The sequence below is a fragment of the Sinocyclocheilus anshuiensis genome, unplaced genomic scaffold, assembly GCF_001515605.1.
Source record: "Sinocyclocheilus anshuiensis isolate Anshui unplaced genomic scaffold, SAMN03320099.WGS_v1.1 scaffold1561, whole genome shotgun sequence".
NCBI classification, from domain to species: Eukaryota; Metazoa; Chordata; class Actinopteri; order Cypriniformes; family Cyprinidae; genus Sinocyclocheilus; species Sinocyclocheilus anshuiensis.
Genome location: NW_015536630.1, coordinates 821,263 through 839,504, shown reverse-complemented (window position 1 = coordinate 839,504; position 18,242 = coordinate 821,263). Strand labels below are relative to the sequence as shown.

At 35.5% G+C, this 18,242-nt stretch overlaps 2 protein-coding genes across 7 annotated transcripts in view; one reads left to right on the top strand and one right to left on the bottom strand.

Moving 5' to 3' along the window:
* The window catches only part of LOC107653800 (HRAS-like suppressor 3), an 11,376-nt gene extending 8,054 nt beyond the window's left edge, over positions 1-3,322 (top strand). For 2 of the 4 annotated variants that reach the window (XM_016440637.1, XM_016440628.1), the window contains 3 exons: positions 1,884-2,013; positions 2,794-3,047; positions 3,183-3,322. In XM_016440637.1, coding sequence (XP_016296123.1) covers positions 1,884-2,013; positions 2,794-3,047; positions 3,183-3,248 — 450 coding nt within the window. In that variant the 3' untranslated portion in view covers positions 3,249-3,322. Of the gene's footprint in view, positions 1-1,277; positions 1,800-1,883; positions 2,014-2,793; positions 3,048-3,182 lie in introns of those variants that run through there. The other 2 variants (XM_016440652.1, XM_016440645.1) reach the window with 2 other exon arrangements.
* Positions 3,323-15,913: 12,591 nt separating this feature from the next.
* The window catches only part of LOC107653762 (bifunctional epoxide hydrolase 2-like), a 23,498-nt gene continuing 21,169 nt past the window's right edge, over positions 15,914-18,242 (bottom strand). For all 3 annotated transcript variants that reach the window (XM_016440600.1, XM_016440595.1, XM_016440587.1), the window contains one exon: positions 15,914-16,080. In XM_016440600.1, coding sequence (XP_016296086.1) covers positions 15,996-16,080 — 85 coding nt within the window. In that variant the 3' untranslated portion in view covers positions 15,914-15,995. The remainder of the gene's footprint in view (positions 16,081-18,242) is intronic.

Here is an 18,242-nt window from a genome sequence, read left to right as displayed (position 1 = left end):
TTATTTAGTTTAACTTGATGTACTAAAATAACTAAAACTGAAATAAAAATGAAGAAATAAATAGAATATAGTATTTAAAAATAATTTTAAAATGACTAAAACTTTCATTAAAATTGAAATAAAAACTGAAAATATGAAAATGAAAATAAGATATGAATAAAAACTGTAATAGGATCTGAACTAAAATAACACTGCTATTGCAGAATTCCCTGACTAATCTTACTATTCTCATTAGTGCTGTTTTCTAGCATCACTATTACTAGTGCACATACAGTACTTGTGCTCAGGAAATATTCAACTAAACCGCTCAAAAATGCATATACAGATATGAATAATACTTCAAATTAGGGATGCTCCGATCAGGATTTTTGCAGCCAATAATGAGTACCGATTTCTTGTCATGGTGATCGGCCGATACCGATGCCGATTCTGATGCTTCAAGTTTTATATAGACGGTTTCATCGGGCGCACACGCCTGGCCCGAAGTTAACTTCCGGTCTGTGTTTGTTTATCAGTCTGGCTATGGCGCTGGCTACACAAGAGTTAAAGTTAAGGTGATGAGTAGACTGAAGTTGGGCTCAGGTGGTTGTGCTGTGGGATGTGTTTCCCATACATTTATTTATTTGTGGCGCTCGCCACAATATCAAAACTGACCGATTTTCCAATGGGCTTTGTTGAATAAACATGAGCACGTACTGCACGTTTAAAAATCATAATGAGGTGCGGGGGTTTTTCTATCACTGTATTTCTGAAGGAAGACTATCTTTAGAAAATGTTCTCTGTCATTTTCATTTCATCTTGCATGTTATATGCCTGATAAAGCAGCGTTTGTGAGCTCACCGCTGCTTTGTGTACAGCGGTTACTGGGGAAACCTCTGTTTTTGTTTTGTCCTCCACGCTGTGACAACTCACGAGTCATAAAATATGATTATCGGCCGATACCGATCTCCGGCCGATCGATCGGAGCATCCCTACTTCAAATCAAGCTGCATGTTGAGACCCAATCCTAAAGCCGTGCTAAAGACCACCCAGAACACTCTTTAAACTCCATAACCACAACACCCATCATTTCTTTAGAAAATATGTAAACCTGTTTCAATAATTTGTCATTTGATGATAGTTTCATGATCACCGGGTTTGAGCTTACAACCTTCTGGTTTCTTAAACTACGAGGCGACACCACATGTGAAAAGTTTGAAGATCCAGCACCAAGATGAGCGTGAGGCATTTATCAGCTATTTGCATTTTGGATTTTACTTGCTTCAAGTTAACCAGCAGATGTTTCCTGATAAAAAGGGAAGTTAATATTTAACTCTCTCTTGAGAATCTGTTGCATCAGTTAACCCGAAATGTCTCTTTCTAAACGATCAGCATAAATAAAAAGCACTGCAATTCCAGTTGCAGTTGATTGTTATGCCTATTCCCTTGATTTAGTATTATTCACTCAGACATTCAAATATCAATATCCAGCATCACACCTTCACAGGTAGCACTAATAAAGGCCTTCATTTGAATGTCTTTTCTGGAGGCACTGAAGGAGAGTTCCTGGGTGTGTGTTTTTAGAGACGATCATACTTTAGCACACTAGTCTGTAGGATTCGCACAACTAACCTGAACTTTCGTTGTTCTTGTAGTTGATAATCTAATAGGCTTCCCCCATAAATCTGCCTGTTGACATTTGTGATATCAGATGTGATTAATGCTTCACTCCTCTTTAATGAAGCACTCGCTGTACATCTCCAGCTTTCTTGACAGTAAAGGCATAGGCATCGATAACACAGCGAACACCAATGGGACTGGTGAGCATTGTTTGCGTTCTGATGTGATCCTGCTTTTAAAATCTATTTTCATGATATCTTTTAAACAGCTTTGTTTTCTTTCAGCGTAACTCTCATCCGAAGCTGTACCCCGGAGATATTCTTGAGTTTCCTGGCAACAGTTACTTTTCTCATTTTGGCGTTTACTATGGAGAAAGAGACGGAGTTCCTTATGTGGCCCATCTGACCATCAGAGGTGAGTCTGTGTCATCTTTGAAAAGAATTAGCCATTTAAAAAAAATGAGAATTTTAGCATTCCATCACTTGCTCACGAATGAATGCTCTGCAGTGAATGGGTGCCGTCAGAACGAGAGTCCAAACAGCTGATAAAAACATCACTATAATCCACAAGTAATCCACACTACTTCAGTACACATCAGTTAACATCAAGTGAAGGGAAATGCTATGCGTTTTTAAGAAAAAAATCCATCATTAGGACGTTAACTTTAAACCGTCAACTGAGTCAATAAGCCATAATAATGCTTCCAGTGAAAAAGTCAATCTCCTGTTGTCTCTCACATTAAAAACCAACAACATATTTGTTTAGAGTTGCTTTGGACTGGTTTTGATTATAAATGCTGCTTGATCTGTGCAGATTTCTCTCCTGATTCAGACAACTCTTTCACTGGAGAAAGAAATATAATGAATAGAGGGCATTATATTTTAGCCAGAAGCAACAGTTTAAAATTAAAAAATAATCTTCATGATGGATTTGTTTCTTACAAACAAACAGCTTTTCTCTTCACAAGACATTAAGTGATGGACTGGAGTGGTGTGGATTACTTGTGGATTATTGTGATGTTTTTATCAGCTGTTTGGACTCTCATTCTGACGGCACCCATTCACTGCAGAGGTACATTTCTCCAAATCTGTTCCCATGAAGAAAAAAACTCATTTACATCTTGGATTACCTGAGGGTGAGGACGTTTTTAGCAAATGAAATCTTATGACTGTTCTCATAACATCTCTTTTCAAGATTCAGACACCAAACTCCTCCTTTTCGGCCGAGCTATAAACGCCGCCGTAAAGCTAGACCCGCTTGACGTAGTCGGGAAGAAATACAAGGTAAGAAACTACCTGGATGACAAGCATCCACCACGAGATTTCTACGTTCTCATCCAGCCGGAGATCGATGAAATCATGACGAAACCCATCACCTTTGACATCCTGTTCAACAACAGCGAACATCAGGCCACAATGTTACGATACGGGGTTAAAAAGTCAGAGCAGGTAAAACATTTGACATTATGACACTAACCTGTCTAATTTGAATGAAAGTGTCAATATTAGCCTCTCATTTAAAAATTCTAGAAAACATTGGTAGACAAGACCTTTTCAGTAACTTTTTTTGAAAACTGTTTCCAGATTGAAAAAGTCTATTCCAAGATAGTTCCCACCTGGAAAGATTTATTTGAGAAGAAAAAGATTTGAGAGCTACATCTTCTGCATGAAGACGCAAGACTTCAAGATCATACAAAAACGATTTCTTTCTTAAATAATTCCTATTGAAAAGATCATGTGTCAAATATACATGCATAACTTTTTGTACAACGTTATTTGATGTTAAATGCAATCAAAACAAGCTACATAATCTTTATTTTTGTGAATGCATTTGGTATCTGAATATTGGATATTTTCGGTATGTCTATGTGTCCAGAAGGAGGCGACAAAGAGTTAAAGTTTGCATTGGATTTAGAATAAAGAAGGTAAACAGCAGGAACGATTGTCAACCAATTTATCTACATTAGCAAAATCTTCCACAAAAAATTTACTTTTTTTTTTTTTTTTTTAAGTTTTATAGTTGGAAGGAAAAATAGCTATGCTATATTGTGCATTTCTCATTCATAGCTAATATAGGCTATATACTATTGAGGAAATTCTCTGGGCTTTTAGATTAATATAAATTTGATATATAATCTACAGATTTTCATGTGCCATGATTCAATGCCAACTAACATTTTGTAAAACTAAGAGTGTTTATTAAAATGGCTTCAACCAAACTTACGAGTCATTTCTGATCAATGTATTATAAAAAAAAAAAAAAAAAGAATAAAAAAATGCATTCATTCTTTCCACTTAAAGCTTACCTAAGATATTAACACAATAAACACAATGTGACACCAGTAGAGGGCGTATAATCATCACCACAAAGACAAATCGACGGTGGATGCAAAATAGAGTATTTCGGTAGCTTACTGTTTTTGGATGATCTTAGTGTTCGCTGTGGCATGACGGAAAAGGATGCAGATGTAGGTGTGAGAGGAACAGTTCCCCAAACATAAATAAATAGCAGCAGAAAGGGAAGCTCCCCCCTCTTATGCTGTAACTTAGGTGCACTCGATAATGTACAAAAATAATCTTCCGCTATTTATTACAACCAGTTTTAATGTGTAATAATGGGAAAACTGTTCAGATGCGTTTACATACACATTCAGCGTAGCACGATATTTAATTTCTGACAGGAATGAAAACGAGGCTATGATGGACTGATGTTCAGTGAACTACACCAGGGGCGGGTCTACCCAGAATTATCACAGAATAAAATATAAATGTAAGCAGCGTTTCATGTGCTACTTTTCAGCCGTGGCGATGACAGAGTAACGCAAAATAATGGCAAAAACACGCCTTTTAATAAACTGCATGATGGTTGCACGCGCACGCAGTGTAGTTCAATAGTAGTCGGCTTCATTAACAAATGACTCTTATGAACCGGATCTTTTTGAGTCAAAACCACAAGACGTGGCCCAGTTCACTAATGAATTGTTTTTACATTTGTTCGTGAATCAGATAATTACTGCTTTTCAGGTAACTCAGAAGTCCTCTGAGAAATCTAATCCCGTCCGGATATGTCTGAGATTCATCGAGTAACTGTTTGGTGATCCGATTCTCCGACCCGAGCTCCACTTTCATCATGAATATAAGCCGTGACAATAACATGAAATCAAAAAGAAGATGCCGATCACGGAAACTAATAGCAGAGTTAGGTAAGAATCTAGTCGCCCCAAACCATTAATTCAGTTTTCAAAACAGACACATTTCTCAAAACGTTTAACAATGAGTAAGTTAAACATTAGGTAGCAAAACTGATGATACACCAATCAGAATCTCTGCATGCTAACAACGAAGAGAGTACCAGTACATTAGATAATGGAAATTTAACTATTCTGTATGTACAGTAAACTGTAGCACATGTAGAACTGTTGTACACCTTCAAGCGCTTGACTGTCAAATTTTATTTGTAACCGTTTTTGCAGAACTGAGAAATGACTGCCTAGAGATCTAGCTAGTCTTGTGTCAGGAGACCAAGAAACTGCTATAGTGCTGTAATGAAATTTTGCCAAAAGTGCAGATGATGCTAAATTTACTGTTTTTAATTGTATTTTTTACTGTACTGTATTGTGGTGCATCCCAAGTTCATACAATTCTTTGGTATTTGAACTTTTCTAGTGCTTTTCATCTACTGGACAATTACCTTACAGTAGTAAAATGAAAAAGAAAAAAAAAATTCCCAAAAGTTAATTGCTAAATTATACATCTTTATCTGTAATTTAATGTATGTATACTGTTATAGACATTGAGCTGCAAAAATAATTCCTGAATCCTGTTCCAGTGTTATTGATGTTTCAACTAGTTACACACAAAATCTTTACTTGTCACACAATTTCTGAAACCTGACACTCAAACACCAGAATCACACACCAAATCTGCAAAACCATACACTAATTCTCGGCCACTGACTCAGTTTTCTATTTTAATAAAACACTTTTTGCAAAACACAACACACAAAATTCTAACAGGAATTAATATTATGGCAAAAGTGTTTGCAAATGTTTGCTTTTGAGATGTGTTTGTGATATTTTGAATGCAGTGCTTCATTTTGCAAGTGATGTGAGGCATTTTGCATTTTGTGTGTGCAATTCTTGGAAAATGTGTGCAAGCAGTTGAAAAAAACCTGTAAGAAAAACTAACTAGATTGAAAAGTTTGAAAGACAAATTTATGCTGGCTTGTCTTAAAGTCTTGTTTAAAAAACGTAAATGGTTTGGTCAGTTAGATGTTCTAGATGTTTGCTGAAGTGTTGCTAGTTGGTTGCTAGGATATTCTGGGTGGTTGCTAGGCTCTTGCTATGCTTATACATCTGTATCTGTAATTTAATTTATGTATACTGTTATAGACATTGAGCTGCAAAAATAATTCCTGAATCCTGTTCCAGTGTTATTGATGTTTCAACTAGTTACACACAAAATCTTTACTTGTCACACAATTTCTGAAACCTGACACCTGTTAATAACAGAAAATCATACATTGTTTTCAAAACTGATCCAGTTTCAGTGCTTTGATATTATTGTATTTCTTTCTAATAATAGGAAATTCAAAAGTTTTTGTTGCTTTTAAACTTGCACTAAACTTGATTATACCATCTAAGTAGCCTATGTCATTTTAATAGAACTGCATGTCTTCTTTAGTGATACAAGCTCAGAAACATTTATAACCTTTTTTATAATCATTTATTAATTTGTATTAAGTTTTTTATATTCTGTATTGACTTGGTGCCATGATGGATATTGAAATGTTATTTGTTTTTCATTTTAAACAGTATAGATGATTACTTAGTTGTGCTCACAAATATTGTATTACCATTGTGTATGTCAGACCATAAATCCCCAAAAACTATGCATGGGGGCTTGCTTTGGTGTTGCCACCCCTCATAGACCCCATGCCACCCTAAAAATTATTTTCTAGATCCGCCCCTGAACTGCACGTTTCTCAGTAGCTTAGACAAAAACTCCATAAAACAGCTTTGAAAGTTATGAGTTGTGAAAATTACGTGATTTATGACCTATATACAGTGATGTGAAAAAGTGTTGGCCCCCTTCCTGATTTCTTATTTTTTTGCATGTTTGTCACACTTTAATGTTTCAAGGGTGACAAATATGCAAAAAAGTTAAAAAACAGGAAGGGGGCCAACACTTTTTCACACCACTGTACAGTGCTTACCATTGTAAAGACTGTTAGTCGCTCACAGCCTCGTTTTCGTCGTTCGGTAACCATAACAACAGAAATGTTTGCTGTGCCAACTATCGGACGATTCATTGACAAAACGTAAGTAGAACTTATACATTTACAAATCACACATATTTCACGAAAATAATTTAGCGTTTTGTGTAGAAAGTTAAGACTGTAAAGCCCCGTTCACACCAAGAACGATAACTATAAAGAGAAATTCAAGAACAGATGAGAATCAAAACAGTTGACATGTATCAGTCTGGAAAGGGTTATAAAGCCATTTCTAACACTTTGGGACTCCAGCGAACCATGGTCAGAGCCATTATCCACAAATTAAGAAAACTTGGAACAATGGTGAACCTTCCCAGGAGTTGCCGGTCAACCAAAATTACTCCAAGAGCGCAACGACGACTCATCCAGGAGTTCTCCAGCTGATGAATGATAAAAAATTGACAGCCAATCAGAATCCATCCTGCTGTAACGAGCTGGAGAATTTAAAGCGGCAGACGCATGTGCGCTTAGAATAAACAGACGATATCGTTCGCTGGTGTGGTCGCTAATATCGTTATCTTTATAGTTATCTTTATAGTTATCGTTCTTGGTGTGAACGGAGCTTTAGTCTAGTCGCTCACAGCCTCGTTTTCGACGTTCGATAACCATAGCAACAGAAATGTTTGCCGCACCAACTATCGGACGATTCATCGACAGAACGTAAGTAGAACTTATATATTTACAAATCACACATATTTCACAAAAATAATTTAGCTTTTTGTGTAGAAAAACTAAGACTGTTAGCCTAGTCGCTCACAGCCTCGTTTTCGACGTTCGGTAACCATAGCAACAGAAATGTTTGCCGTGCCAGCTATCGGACGATTCATCGTAAGTAGAACTCATATATTTACAAATCACATAGCGTTAGCGTTTTGTGTAGAAAACTAAGACTGTTAAGGCCCGTTCACACCAAGCACGATAACTATAAAGATAACGATAAAGATATAGTTCTAAAAATCATTCTCAATATTAAAGAATAGCAGAGTACACACCAACTATAATGATAAAGGCACAGAGAAACAATGTCGTTGGAATCATTTTCAGAACGATTTTTTTCCAGCTGATGAACGATACAAACATTGACAGCCAATCAGAATAAATCCTGCTATCACGAGCTCGAGAATTTAAAGCGGCAGACGAGTGTGTGCTTAGAATAAACAGACGATATTGTTCGCTGGTGTGGACGCTAATATTGTTATCTTTATAGTTATTGTTCTTGATGTGAACGGGGCTTTAGTCTAGTCGCTCACAGCCTCGTTTTCATGTGGTTTGCCACACCAGGGGAAGTCGTGGCCTAATGGTTAGAGTCGGACTCATAACCCAAAGGTTGTGGGTTCGAGTCTCGTACCGGCAGGGATTGTATCTACTATTGTATCTAATTGTGGAGGGAGTGAATCTACAGCACTCTCTCCCACCTTCAATACCATGACTGAGGTGCCCTTGAGCAAGGCACCGAACCCCCAACTGCTCCCCGGGCGCCGCAGCATAAATGGTTGCCCACTGCTCCGGGTGTGTGTTCACGGTGTGTGTGTTGACTGCTGTGTGTGTGCACTAAGGATGGGTTAAATGCAGAGCACTATTTCCTAGTATGGGTAACCATACTTGGCCACATGTCACGTCACTTTCACTTTCACCAACTATCGGACGATTCATCGACAGAATGTAAGTAGAACTTATATATTTACAAATCACACGTATTTCACAAAAATAATTTAGCGTTTTGTGTAGATTGCTGGTGTCCGTTTAACTTGCACTAGTGGTGCCAAAAACTGTTGATGATCGATTGCGTGTCAATTAACCTCAACACATCGAACTTCAAACATTACAAATTAATTTTAAAAAGATGAGACATCCTGAAAGTCTTTATACCCTAGCTATATGTAATGCCAAACCTTTTGACAGCAGGTCAGTGTAGCGGCGACTTTAATAACAGGATCAACAAACCTCGGAGCTCTCCAGAAATAATCACCATCGTCCCAAGATCAAATGAGAAAAGATGCCGTTCTAAGATTGTGAGGTTTACTTTAGAGGTGGATTAGTTCTTATCCATTAGTTAGTGGATTAGAAAATCAGGAGGGTTCTGTGAATCAGTCTTAAGATGAGGTTGCAAACACTAGACAATAACCTATTTTAACAAAGAAGGACCATATGAACTAGGTGTGCTGAGATCTAAAGATCATCTGGCAGTAAATTTTATTACAACAGGATCTTTAATACAAATTCATTAGCACACAGAAGAATGATTAATCCAGTGCAAATAGTTCTGCATTATTGAAATGAAGACTGGAAAAGTAATTTGTTATCGTGACATTAAGTGACATTTATATATAAATTATAAAAATAAAGTAATTAAATTTTAAAAGTAATTAAAATGTAAATTCTGAATACTTACATTTCCCACAACGTAAAAAATAGGATTTACAAAAAAATCAACTGCTGAATATTACAAGACTTTGAATGTAGGCTATATGATATGTGGATAAAGCTGAAAACAGAAACTAAAAGAAAAAATAGAATTGTGAAATAGAATAAAACATAAGCAAACACTATAAATGATTTAGCAGACCAGTCTTTTCTGTTCAGTCTGGTCTCTTTAGGTGTTCATTTGTTGTAACCTTTTTTTGGCCCAAAGCCATTGCGATGAACAGAGATGTGCAGGTTACTTTAGTAAGACATCAGTGAAAGAGTCAAACTAACAGGCACTTCAAAATAATTTGCATAATTAATTATTCTAAACCTTATTGCAATGTCTTGCTTTAAGAAAGTCAATTAACTGAAACTATGAGTCTATGAGTCATAGTGGCAGCAAATACATACTCTCTGTCAGAATGAGTTCTGTGTAATTTAGCTGTCTCGTATTAAGTATGATATGACGTTTTAATATTTCAGCTGGACTTTAATCACAAGCTTTCTAGTTCTTGCATTCAGATCAAAGGATACATAATTGTTTATGGACTAAGCTAATTTATCAGCACATAAATGGCTTTTTTTTAAATGTAAAGGTAGGGATTTTGTATTAATCATAATCACCGTTTTGACAGCTTGCTTTTTGAATATTACAGAACTTGTGTGAAAATTTCTTCCTATAATTATAAAAGTTAAATAAAAGCAAAGACCAAACAACTGGCAAATACTCATCTGGTACATGTATCAGTTCTTTATAATATAAATCCATCTGGGAATAGAAAGGAACCGAACCGGAACCTCAGTTTCATCTGTTAAGGTTCGTCTCCATTGTTTGCAATATGAATGTAAGATTAAATCACATAATAAATTAATTGAGGATAAATTAGCACATAAGAGCAAAGCTAGAGCTCAAAGAAATCTCTCACGTCACTGGAAATAATTACACCAGCACACATAAATGAATAAAAAAAAACGCCTCACTTATTACTGTGTCTTCTGAATGAATGTAAATAGAAATAACCACTTAAGCTTAATAGCTCCTAAAACCACAAAGATAATTACAGATTTAAAAAAAAAAACCCTTTATACGCAAGATCGAAAGGAAATACACAAAGGCAATGCACTAACTGCTTGAAGACTAATAGTATGGTAATTTCTACTGACATGATGACGTGTTTTAGGATAAATGGACATAGAAATGGACTCGTCACCATGTGAAGAGCCGAGAGTGTTTTTGAGTCGCACTAAGAGGTCGGACATCATGTCTGAGCATCACATTCACGTATTTTCAGAGCCAACAGCATGTAATGACAACCTGGATAATAAGCAGTCAGCTTACATGCATCTGTTGACAAGCTGGTAGTGCATTTCCAGGGCAAGAATCAGTATTACTATCCCTCATACATCTGAACACAATACTACATGCTCAATCATAGTAATACTGACAAACACCTGAGCATCTGTGAACATGAATGAATCCTCAAATCATGTATGCTGTTGAGGAGAGCTGTGCTGTTACTTTACTAAATGATCGAAATTACATTTTGAAAAATCCAACACTTCTGATCTTTTGATCCTAACCTCTATGAAGCAACTGCTCTGGTAACCATTTCATAGAACATAAAAATCCAGTTCGTATCATTGCAAAATGAACAGCCATATTAAAGGAATAGTTCATCCAAAAATGAAACTGCGCTGAAAATATACTTACCCCCAGCACATCCAAGATGCAGATGAGTTTGTTTCTTCATCTGAACAGATTTGGAGAAATCACTTGCTCAGCAATGGATGCTCTGCAGTGAATGGGTGCCGTCAGAATGAGAGTCCAAACAGCTGATAAAAACATCACAATAATCCACAAGTAATCCACACCACTCCATTCCATCAATTAACATCCTGTGTGTAAGAAACAAAGCCACCAAGAATTTTAACTTTAAACCATCACTTCTGTCCAAAATACGAGTTCTTAATCCATAATAACGCTTTCTCTAGTGTCTCCTCAAGTTGTCTTGTCTGAATCAGGAGAGAAACATGCACAGATCAAGTACTGTTTACAAGTGAAAACAGTTCAAAACAAATATGTTGGAATATTTTGATGTGCGAGGACAACAGGTGATGAGCTTTTTCCAGAAGAAGCTTTTTCGTATTTTGGCTAGAAGCAACAGTTTAAAATGCAAAAATGCTTTAATGATGGTTTGGTTCTTACAAAAACACAGCTTTTCATTTCGCAAGATGTTAATTGATGGACTGGAGTGGTGTGAATTACTTGTGGATTATTGTGATGTTTTTATCAGCTGTTTGGACTCTCATTCTGACGGCACCCATTCACTGCAGAGGATCCATTGGTGAGCAAGTGATGGAATGCTACATTTCTCCAAATCTGTTACAATGAGGAAACAAACTCATTTAAATCTTGTGAGTAAATTCTCAGCAAACTTTAATTTTTGGGTGAACTATTTCTTTGAAGGCCAGTTCACACCACACAGACAAACGCTAACAAACATCAATTGTCATGGCCCTCAAATCTGCTGCTAGCCAGCAATCTCCATGCATCACCTGTGGGACTGAGCATTTGGACCTGGTTTAGTTTGTCCGTTGTGCACAATAAACCTTGTGATCAGAAGACCCTGGAGTATCAGCAGAATCACTGATGGAGCGTCTGTCTGTCTGTATCCTTCATCTGATGAGTATGAAGAGATACTGTCAAACAAACTGCCATTCTGAAAGTGAACTTATTTTTACATTTTCTGAACAATATGTGAGCATCACAGTGCCTTTATAACTAGGCAAAGCAAATTTATTTCCATAGCACTTTTCACAATACACACTATTTCAAAGCAGCTTTACAGAAAATCATGATGATAATATTTATATTTGAATGCCTTATAGTCACATTTAGCAGATTAAAGCTGGGCAGCAATATAGTTTACATTTTGTGATGATACAAGCAATAAAGCAGTTCAGATTTGCTATATATTATATATGGCTTTACGTGACGTGAGTATACTGTATATGCAGATGAAGTTGGATGTACTATATACAGTATGCAACTTTTAATATATCAGTTGCAGATAATATAGTTTATATTTTGAATGTGAATATACACTCTAATAAATGCTGGGTTAAATACAACCCAGCGCTGGGTAAAATATGGACAAACCTAATCGCTGGGTTTGTCCATACTTTACCCAGCACTTGGTTGTATTTAACCCAGCATTTTTTAGAGTGTAGCTACATATTTAGTAGTTGGAGTTTCATTTTAATGGTTTTGTTTGGCAAGATGAATGCAGATTTAATGCACACCACATGTAAATGTGCATCTGACAGTTAACTTGCATATTCAAATGTATTAAAAATAGCATATTTGGTAGATGCTTTTATCCAAAGCAACCTGTATTCAAGGTATACATTTTGCCATGTGCATTTTCTGGTAATCAAACCCATGACATAGCAGTTACTGTAAATATTTACAGGAACTGTACATGTAAATATTTAAAATTTACATGTATTTAAAACAAGTCACACCAATAATGAATGAATGAATGAATGAATTTAAACTTCAAAAATATTCCATCGTTACCAAAATTGCCTAAAACCCTAGCTGAATATGAGTATGGTAAATAATTAAAGTGCATAATCACTAACCAGAAAGTTTAATTATCTCTTTCAGTGAGTTTTCAAAGCAGAAACTTAACTCAAATCGCAGCAAACAGGAAGGATGTCTAAACACATTCTCTGTGCTCTTGAGAGTTTAGACACTGACACTCAGAATGAAGGGAGCACGACTGTCCCTTTAGAAAACAGCGAGTCGCTTGTTACTGCAGAAAATGACCCCTTTGTATGTGAAATCATTTCCTTTTTTAAATGAAGCAGTTGCAGTGGTTCTAGCGCCGCTCTGCCTTCCTCTACACTCATTATAAAACAGCAATCTCAGGTCAAGGCAATCAGTCTGCTTTAACAAAGAGAGCGGCTGCTGTTCTTGAGGACAAGATGCAATGACTGCAATCACAGCTCCTCCTCGGGAAATACCACACTAGTTAACAGCAGATGCTTTAAGAGTTCAGGTTTATTGATGAAAATCCGATGTATTAAAGCTGGAAATCAGCTATTGACTAAGAGGTAGAGCATTACTGATAAAATTATGCTCAGCAAGGTTGCATTTACTTGATGAGAAATACAATGAAAACAATAAAAATGTGAAATATTATTACAATTTAAAATGGTTTTTTTTTTTATTTGAATAGATTTTAAAGAGCAGGTCATATGGGTTTTTGAAAAATATCTCTTTTGCAGTTTATAAGTAGCTATCTTTAAAAGAAAACAATCTGCAAAGTTATTAATCAAAAAAGTGCACGATAAATAAAGATATTGTCTCTCAAAAGAGAGAGTCGATTCTGAATCGCCTTAACGAGTCGTCATGTTTTCGAATCTTTTGCCTGTTACCGGTATACGTCATTGGGTAACACATTTGCATAATCCCCGCCTGCCCGCGAGTCTGACCTGCCCACAAACACTTCAGCTAGTTAGTGTGTTTACATCATGTCGAGAAGATGCTGTGTTCAAGGATACCACAGAAATACAATTCGAACCTTTTGTTGTGTGCTTATCATTTTACCGAGGACTGCTTCTCTAATCTCACAATATTACTGTCTTACTGAAGTAGTTCTGATAATTCGCTGTGAACCCACTATTTCCTAAGAATTTGTCGATTAATGTAAACTGACGTTGTTGTAATTACTTTGTTTAATAATAAAGAATGTAGTGTAGCACACAGCTAATTGCTGTTTATTTTGCTGCACTGGCAGTTATAGGGTTAATGCGGGAGAGACGAGCGAGTTAGTTAGGCTGCTGCGCCTGTGATACAGCTGTTCTAAGTTCTGATTAAAAGCTAAGACAGAGCGTCTTTTGTCTGTCGTTCTTCAAACATTTCAGTAGACATATTTTGGTTTACAACATCGTTTCATCAGTTAGTCATGTTAGCACTCGGCTAATGTATCCACCATTATTGTATTAAGTGTTCACAGTTTCAACAGGCTTGGCCAGCTGACCAATCAGAGCAGAGTAGGCTTATGGAAGGGAGGGGTTTGCTCCGAACTTGCTTGGAATGAATCGTTTCGAAATCATTGGCAAATTACTCTAATATTAAATGTATATTCTGAGAAAATTACAATGTTTCTGACCTTAGATGCATTTAAACCTGTTGTAGGGGACTCCAACACAATATTAGGACACTTTAAAATACCATATGACCTGCCCTTTAAAATATAATTTATTCCTGTGATGCAAAACTAAATTTTCAGCATCATTACTCCAGTCTTCGGTGTCACATGATCCTTCAGAAATCATTCTAATATGTTGATTTGATGCTCAAGAAGCATTTCTGATTATTATCACTGTTGAAAACAGTTGTGCTGCTTCCTATTTTTGTGAAAATTTTTATTTTTCAAGATTCTTTGAAGAATAGCAAGTTCAAAAGAACAGCATTTATTTAAAACAAGAAACCTTTTGTAACATAAATGGCTTTGCGCTCACTTTTGATCAATTTGATGCATCTTTGTGGAAGAAAATTTGTTTTTGTTTTTAAAGAAATTCAAACTGACCCATTATTAATAAAATATAATGATAGCATATAACATTAAATGAGAAATAAAACAAATTGAATACACAAAATCCATAAAGGTTTGCTTTATGTTTCTAGAACTGACAGACAGTGAGTAGAAATTATCACTTCTGTAAAATTTAATTCTGAAATGAACTTATTGGCTGATGTCACTATTCAAAAAATAGCCGATTAGAGTAATTGTTCAGGCCAAAATATCAATGTTTGTAGCAAACAATATACAATGAATGATTCTTGTAAAGCAGTATTGATTCAGTTTATTACAAAGAAAAGGATTATTTATTGGTTTTATTTTGCAAAGCAAGCTGTTAATAAAACAATTCATAATAAAATGTGACATTCATCAATATTACATTAAAAAAGGCAGTGGCTATTTACACTAAGTGCAAACAGTGACAGATGCTGTTCACACAAAATGTAAATATGAGCTTATTTGAGCTACAGACACTGCCTTAAAAAATGTCTGTTCATTATTGCAGTGTATTATAAAAGACTTCATATAAAAAGCACTGGACTACTGAAATCTACTCACATGACAATGGACTATTATTATGCAATCAGCAAGCCTGGACATTAGTGCACTTTAGTTCATTCGCCTGCGTATAGTTAAATCAAGATCATGCTCTCATAACTTGGGATGAACAGGGATAGAGGCTTTCTTAAATCTGATAGCTGTATCTGAAACAGTCGGTTTACCAGAATAAAACTCTGAAATGCCCCATGACCTGAATGGAAAGAGGCGTTGGTGGTGTGAGATACGTATCAGGTAGGGTTGGTTTCTATTTTTGACTTATCTGACAGCATCTGCCAACAGTTTCAGGCCATCTTTCACACTTTAAAGGACATGTAAGGTACACTTCACTCTTCAGCCTACACTGTGGGTAATTTTTAGTAAAGCGGTTTTACAAAAACCGAGTTCATTTTGCAATATGCACATGAAATGGGCTGTGGACCACTGTTAACTAGGCTTGCCGCGATAGACGGTGCTGACGGTGATACCGGTGTGACAATGGACTATTATTATGCAATCAGCAAGCCTGGACATTAGTGCACTTTAGTTCATTCGCCTGCGTATAGTTAAATCAAGATCATGCTCTCATAACTTGGGATGAACAGGGATAGAGGCTTTCTGGTGTGTTTCCTTCAGCCAGGAGATGAGGATTTTATTGAGCTCTGCAGGCCTGAAGAGAGAAGAGGAAAAAGAGATCGGACTGATCTGATCATGTGATATAACCTCAAATGACTGTGGCATTAAAATAATTAGTGATGCTTTCTATTACTATGGCTCATGATGAGCGTTAAGAGATTTGAACAAATCATTAACCCTATAAAGCTTACTGGATCATATTGGATACATTTGTAAGGCCTCTACTTTGCTGAAAAACTTTGTACACAATCTACTACATGCCTTTTTTAGCAAGTAAAAGGCCTTTTAGCATCATTGTAAAAACATCCACCTTCAGCTTGTGGTTCATGCGTCTTTTTGCTGAGAAATCTTTACTGATATTCATAAAGTAAACATAAGAATAACTTTTATATTGTTAGTAATATTTCAGTAAGATGAACACTGACTGGATTGAAGCAACTTCAGTGTTACTTTACTATCATTAGTGTACTAAACTAGTTTTTGTTAATATTTTGATTTAGAATTTATTTTTTATATTTTCTGCTTAATTTTAGCTAAAGATTTAGCAGTTTTGTTGTGTTTTTGACATTTTTATTAGTCTCTTTTAATCTCTATATTGTTACGTTTTAGTTTTTATTTTTGATTTATTTAGTTTGAGTTATTTTAGTACTCTGATTTCAAGTAAATGAAACTGAAAAATGTTTTTTTAATATATATTTTATTTTAGTTAAACATGAATTATTATGTTATTAATTAATAATAACCCTGATTTAGGTTGACTATCATAATTATTATTATTATTATCATCATACAAAAATCATGTTCAAATGTGATTATCAAATATTAATTATCATCAGGCTTTTCATCATTGCATGGCATTATATGTTTTGATCATCAAACTAAGCAATTAAATGTCATCTAACTGAGACATTATCGGAAGATTTAGAGCGATGGCTGATATTTCTATAATTTTATTGAAGTTTCTGCTATACTCATTGATTTACATGACAAGCTATCAGAAGCTATTCATCATATAAATATCAGCATCTGCATCAAATTGCTTATGGTTTCTCAGGTTTATAATTCTCATTATATCATACTACTTAAGCCATAAAAGCCTGATTCATCAAGTACAATACTCAATAAAAATAGATATGCAAACCTTTTTTGGATTTTGACAAAGTTCAATAAACTGTTTAAAAAAAAAGATTTTTCGGACAATTGTTGCATATGTCAGGCTTTACATGGTTAGTAAAGCACCTCAGCAAGACTCATGATTTGAGGAATCATTCATATCTGGAGCTCAGACACTGCAGGATGAGGCACACGCTCAACTTTAATACTTAGCGGTGTTTGATTTTTTCAAAACCCCTAATCCTATTCAAATCTCATCACATTTAGCAAACCCCGGTTAACACATTTCCTATCTTTTACGAAAGGTAGTAACCACAAACGACCCATGTGTAAGTTCAGAGACGTATAAAAATCTTCCTCACTTAACAGGGTGTCATTGTCTGAACGGGGTCACGGGGTCACGTCTCATGTCCTGTTTTGGAAATGAAGCCAGGCGTTTTCTGACAGGTTCAGAATGTCAGCATTCATCTATTGATTGCTGAAGTTCAGCGGAGGGTGGAGAGGGTGATGGAGGTGGACGGGTCAAGAGACGTTAAAATAATTTATTGCCGCAGGGGTTGCGTTATCGAGCCCTCGGGTCAGTGCGGAGAGGACGGTTAAATCACGCTCTGCTAATTAGAGAACATTAACCACACAACAAGGACATTACCATAAAACTACTGTCATACAGATGAGCTTTGAGAATCATTTAAATGCATGTTTTCCAGCACAAACATCTAAACGTTCCTAATTCAGGAAACACTGACAAGTGACATTTTATATTGTTTTTTGTAAAATGTATCAAAATTAAATGAATTTAAGCTTAAAACAAGAAGTGTGTGTGTGTGTGTGTGTGTGTTTATATTTTTATAAAAAATATATATTTTTATATTTTATTTTAGAAAACATTTATTTTATATTTCAATTCATAATTTTTTAAATAAATTTAGCTTTAGTTAATGATACCATCCCTGACTTTGGTTGACTTAATTATCCATACATTATTATTTTTATTATTATTATTATTGTGTGTATATGTATGTATATGTGTATATATATATATATATATATATATATATGTATGTGTATATATATGTATGTGTA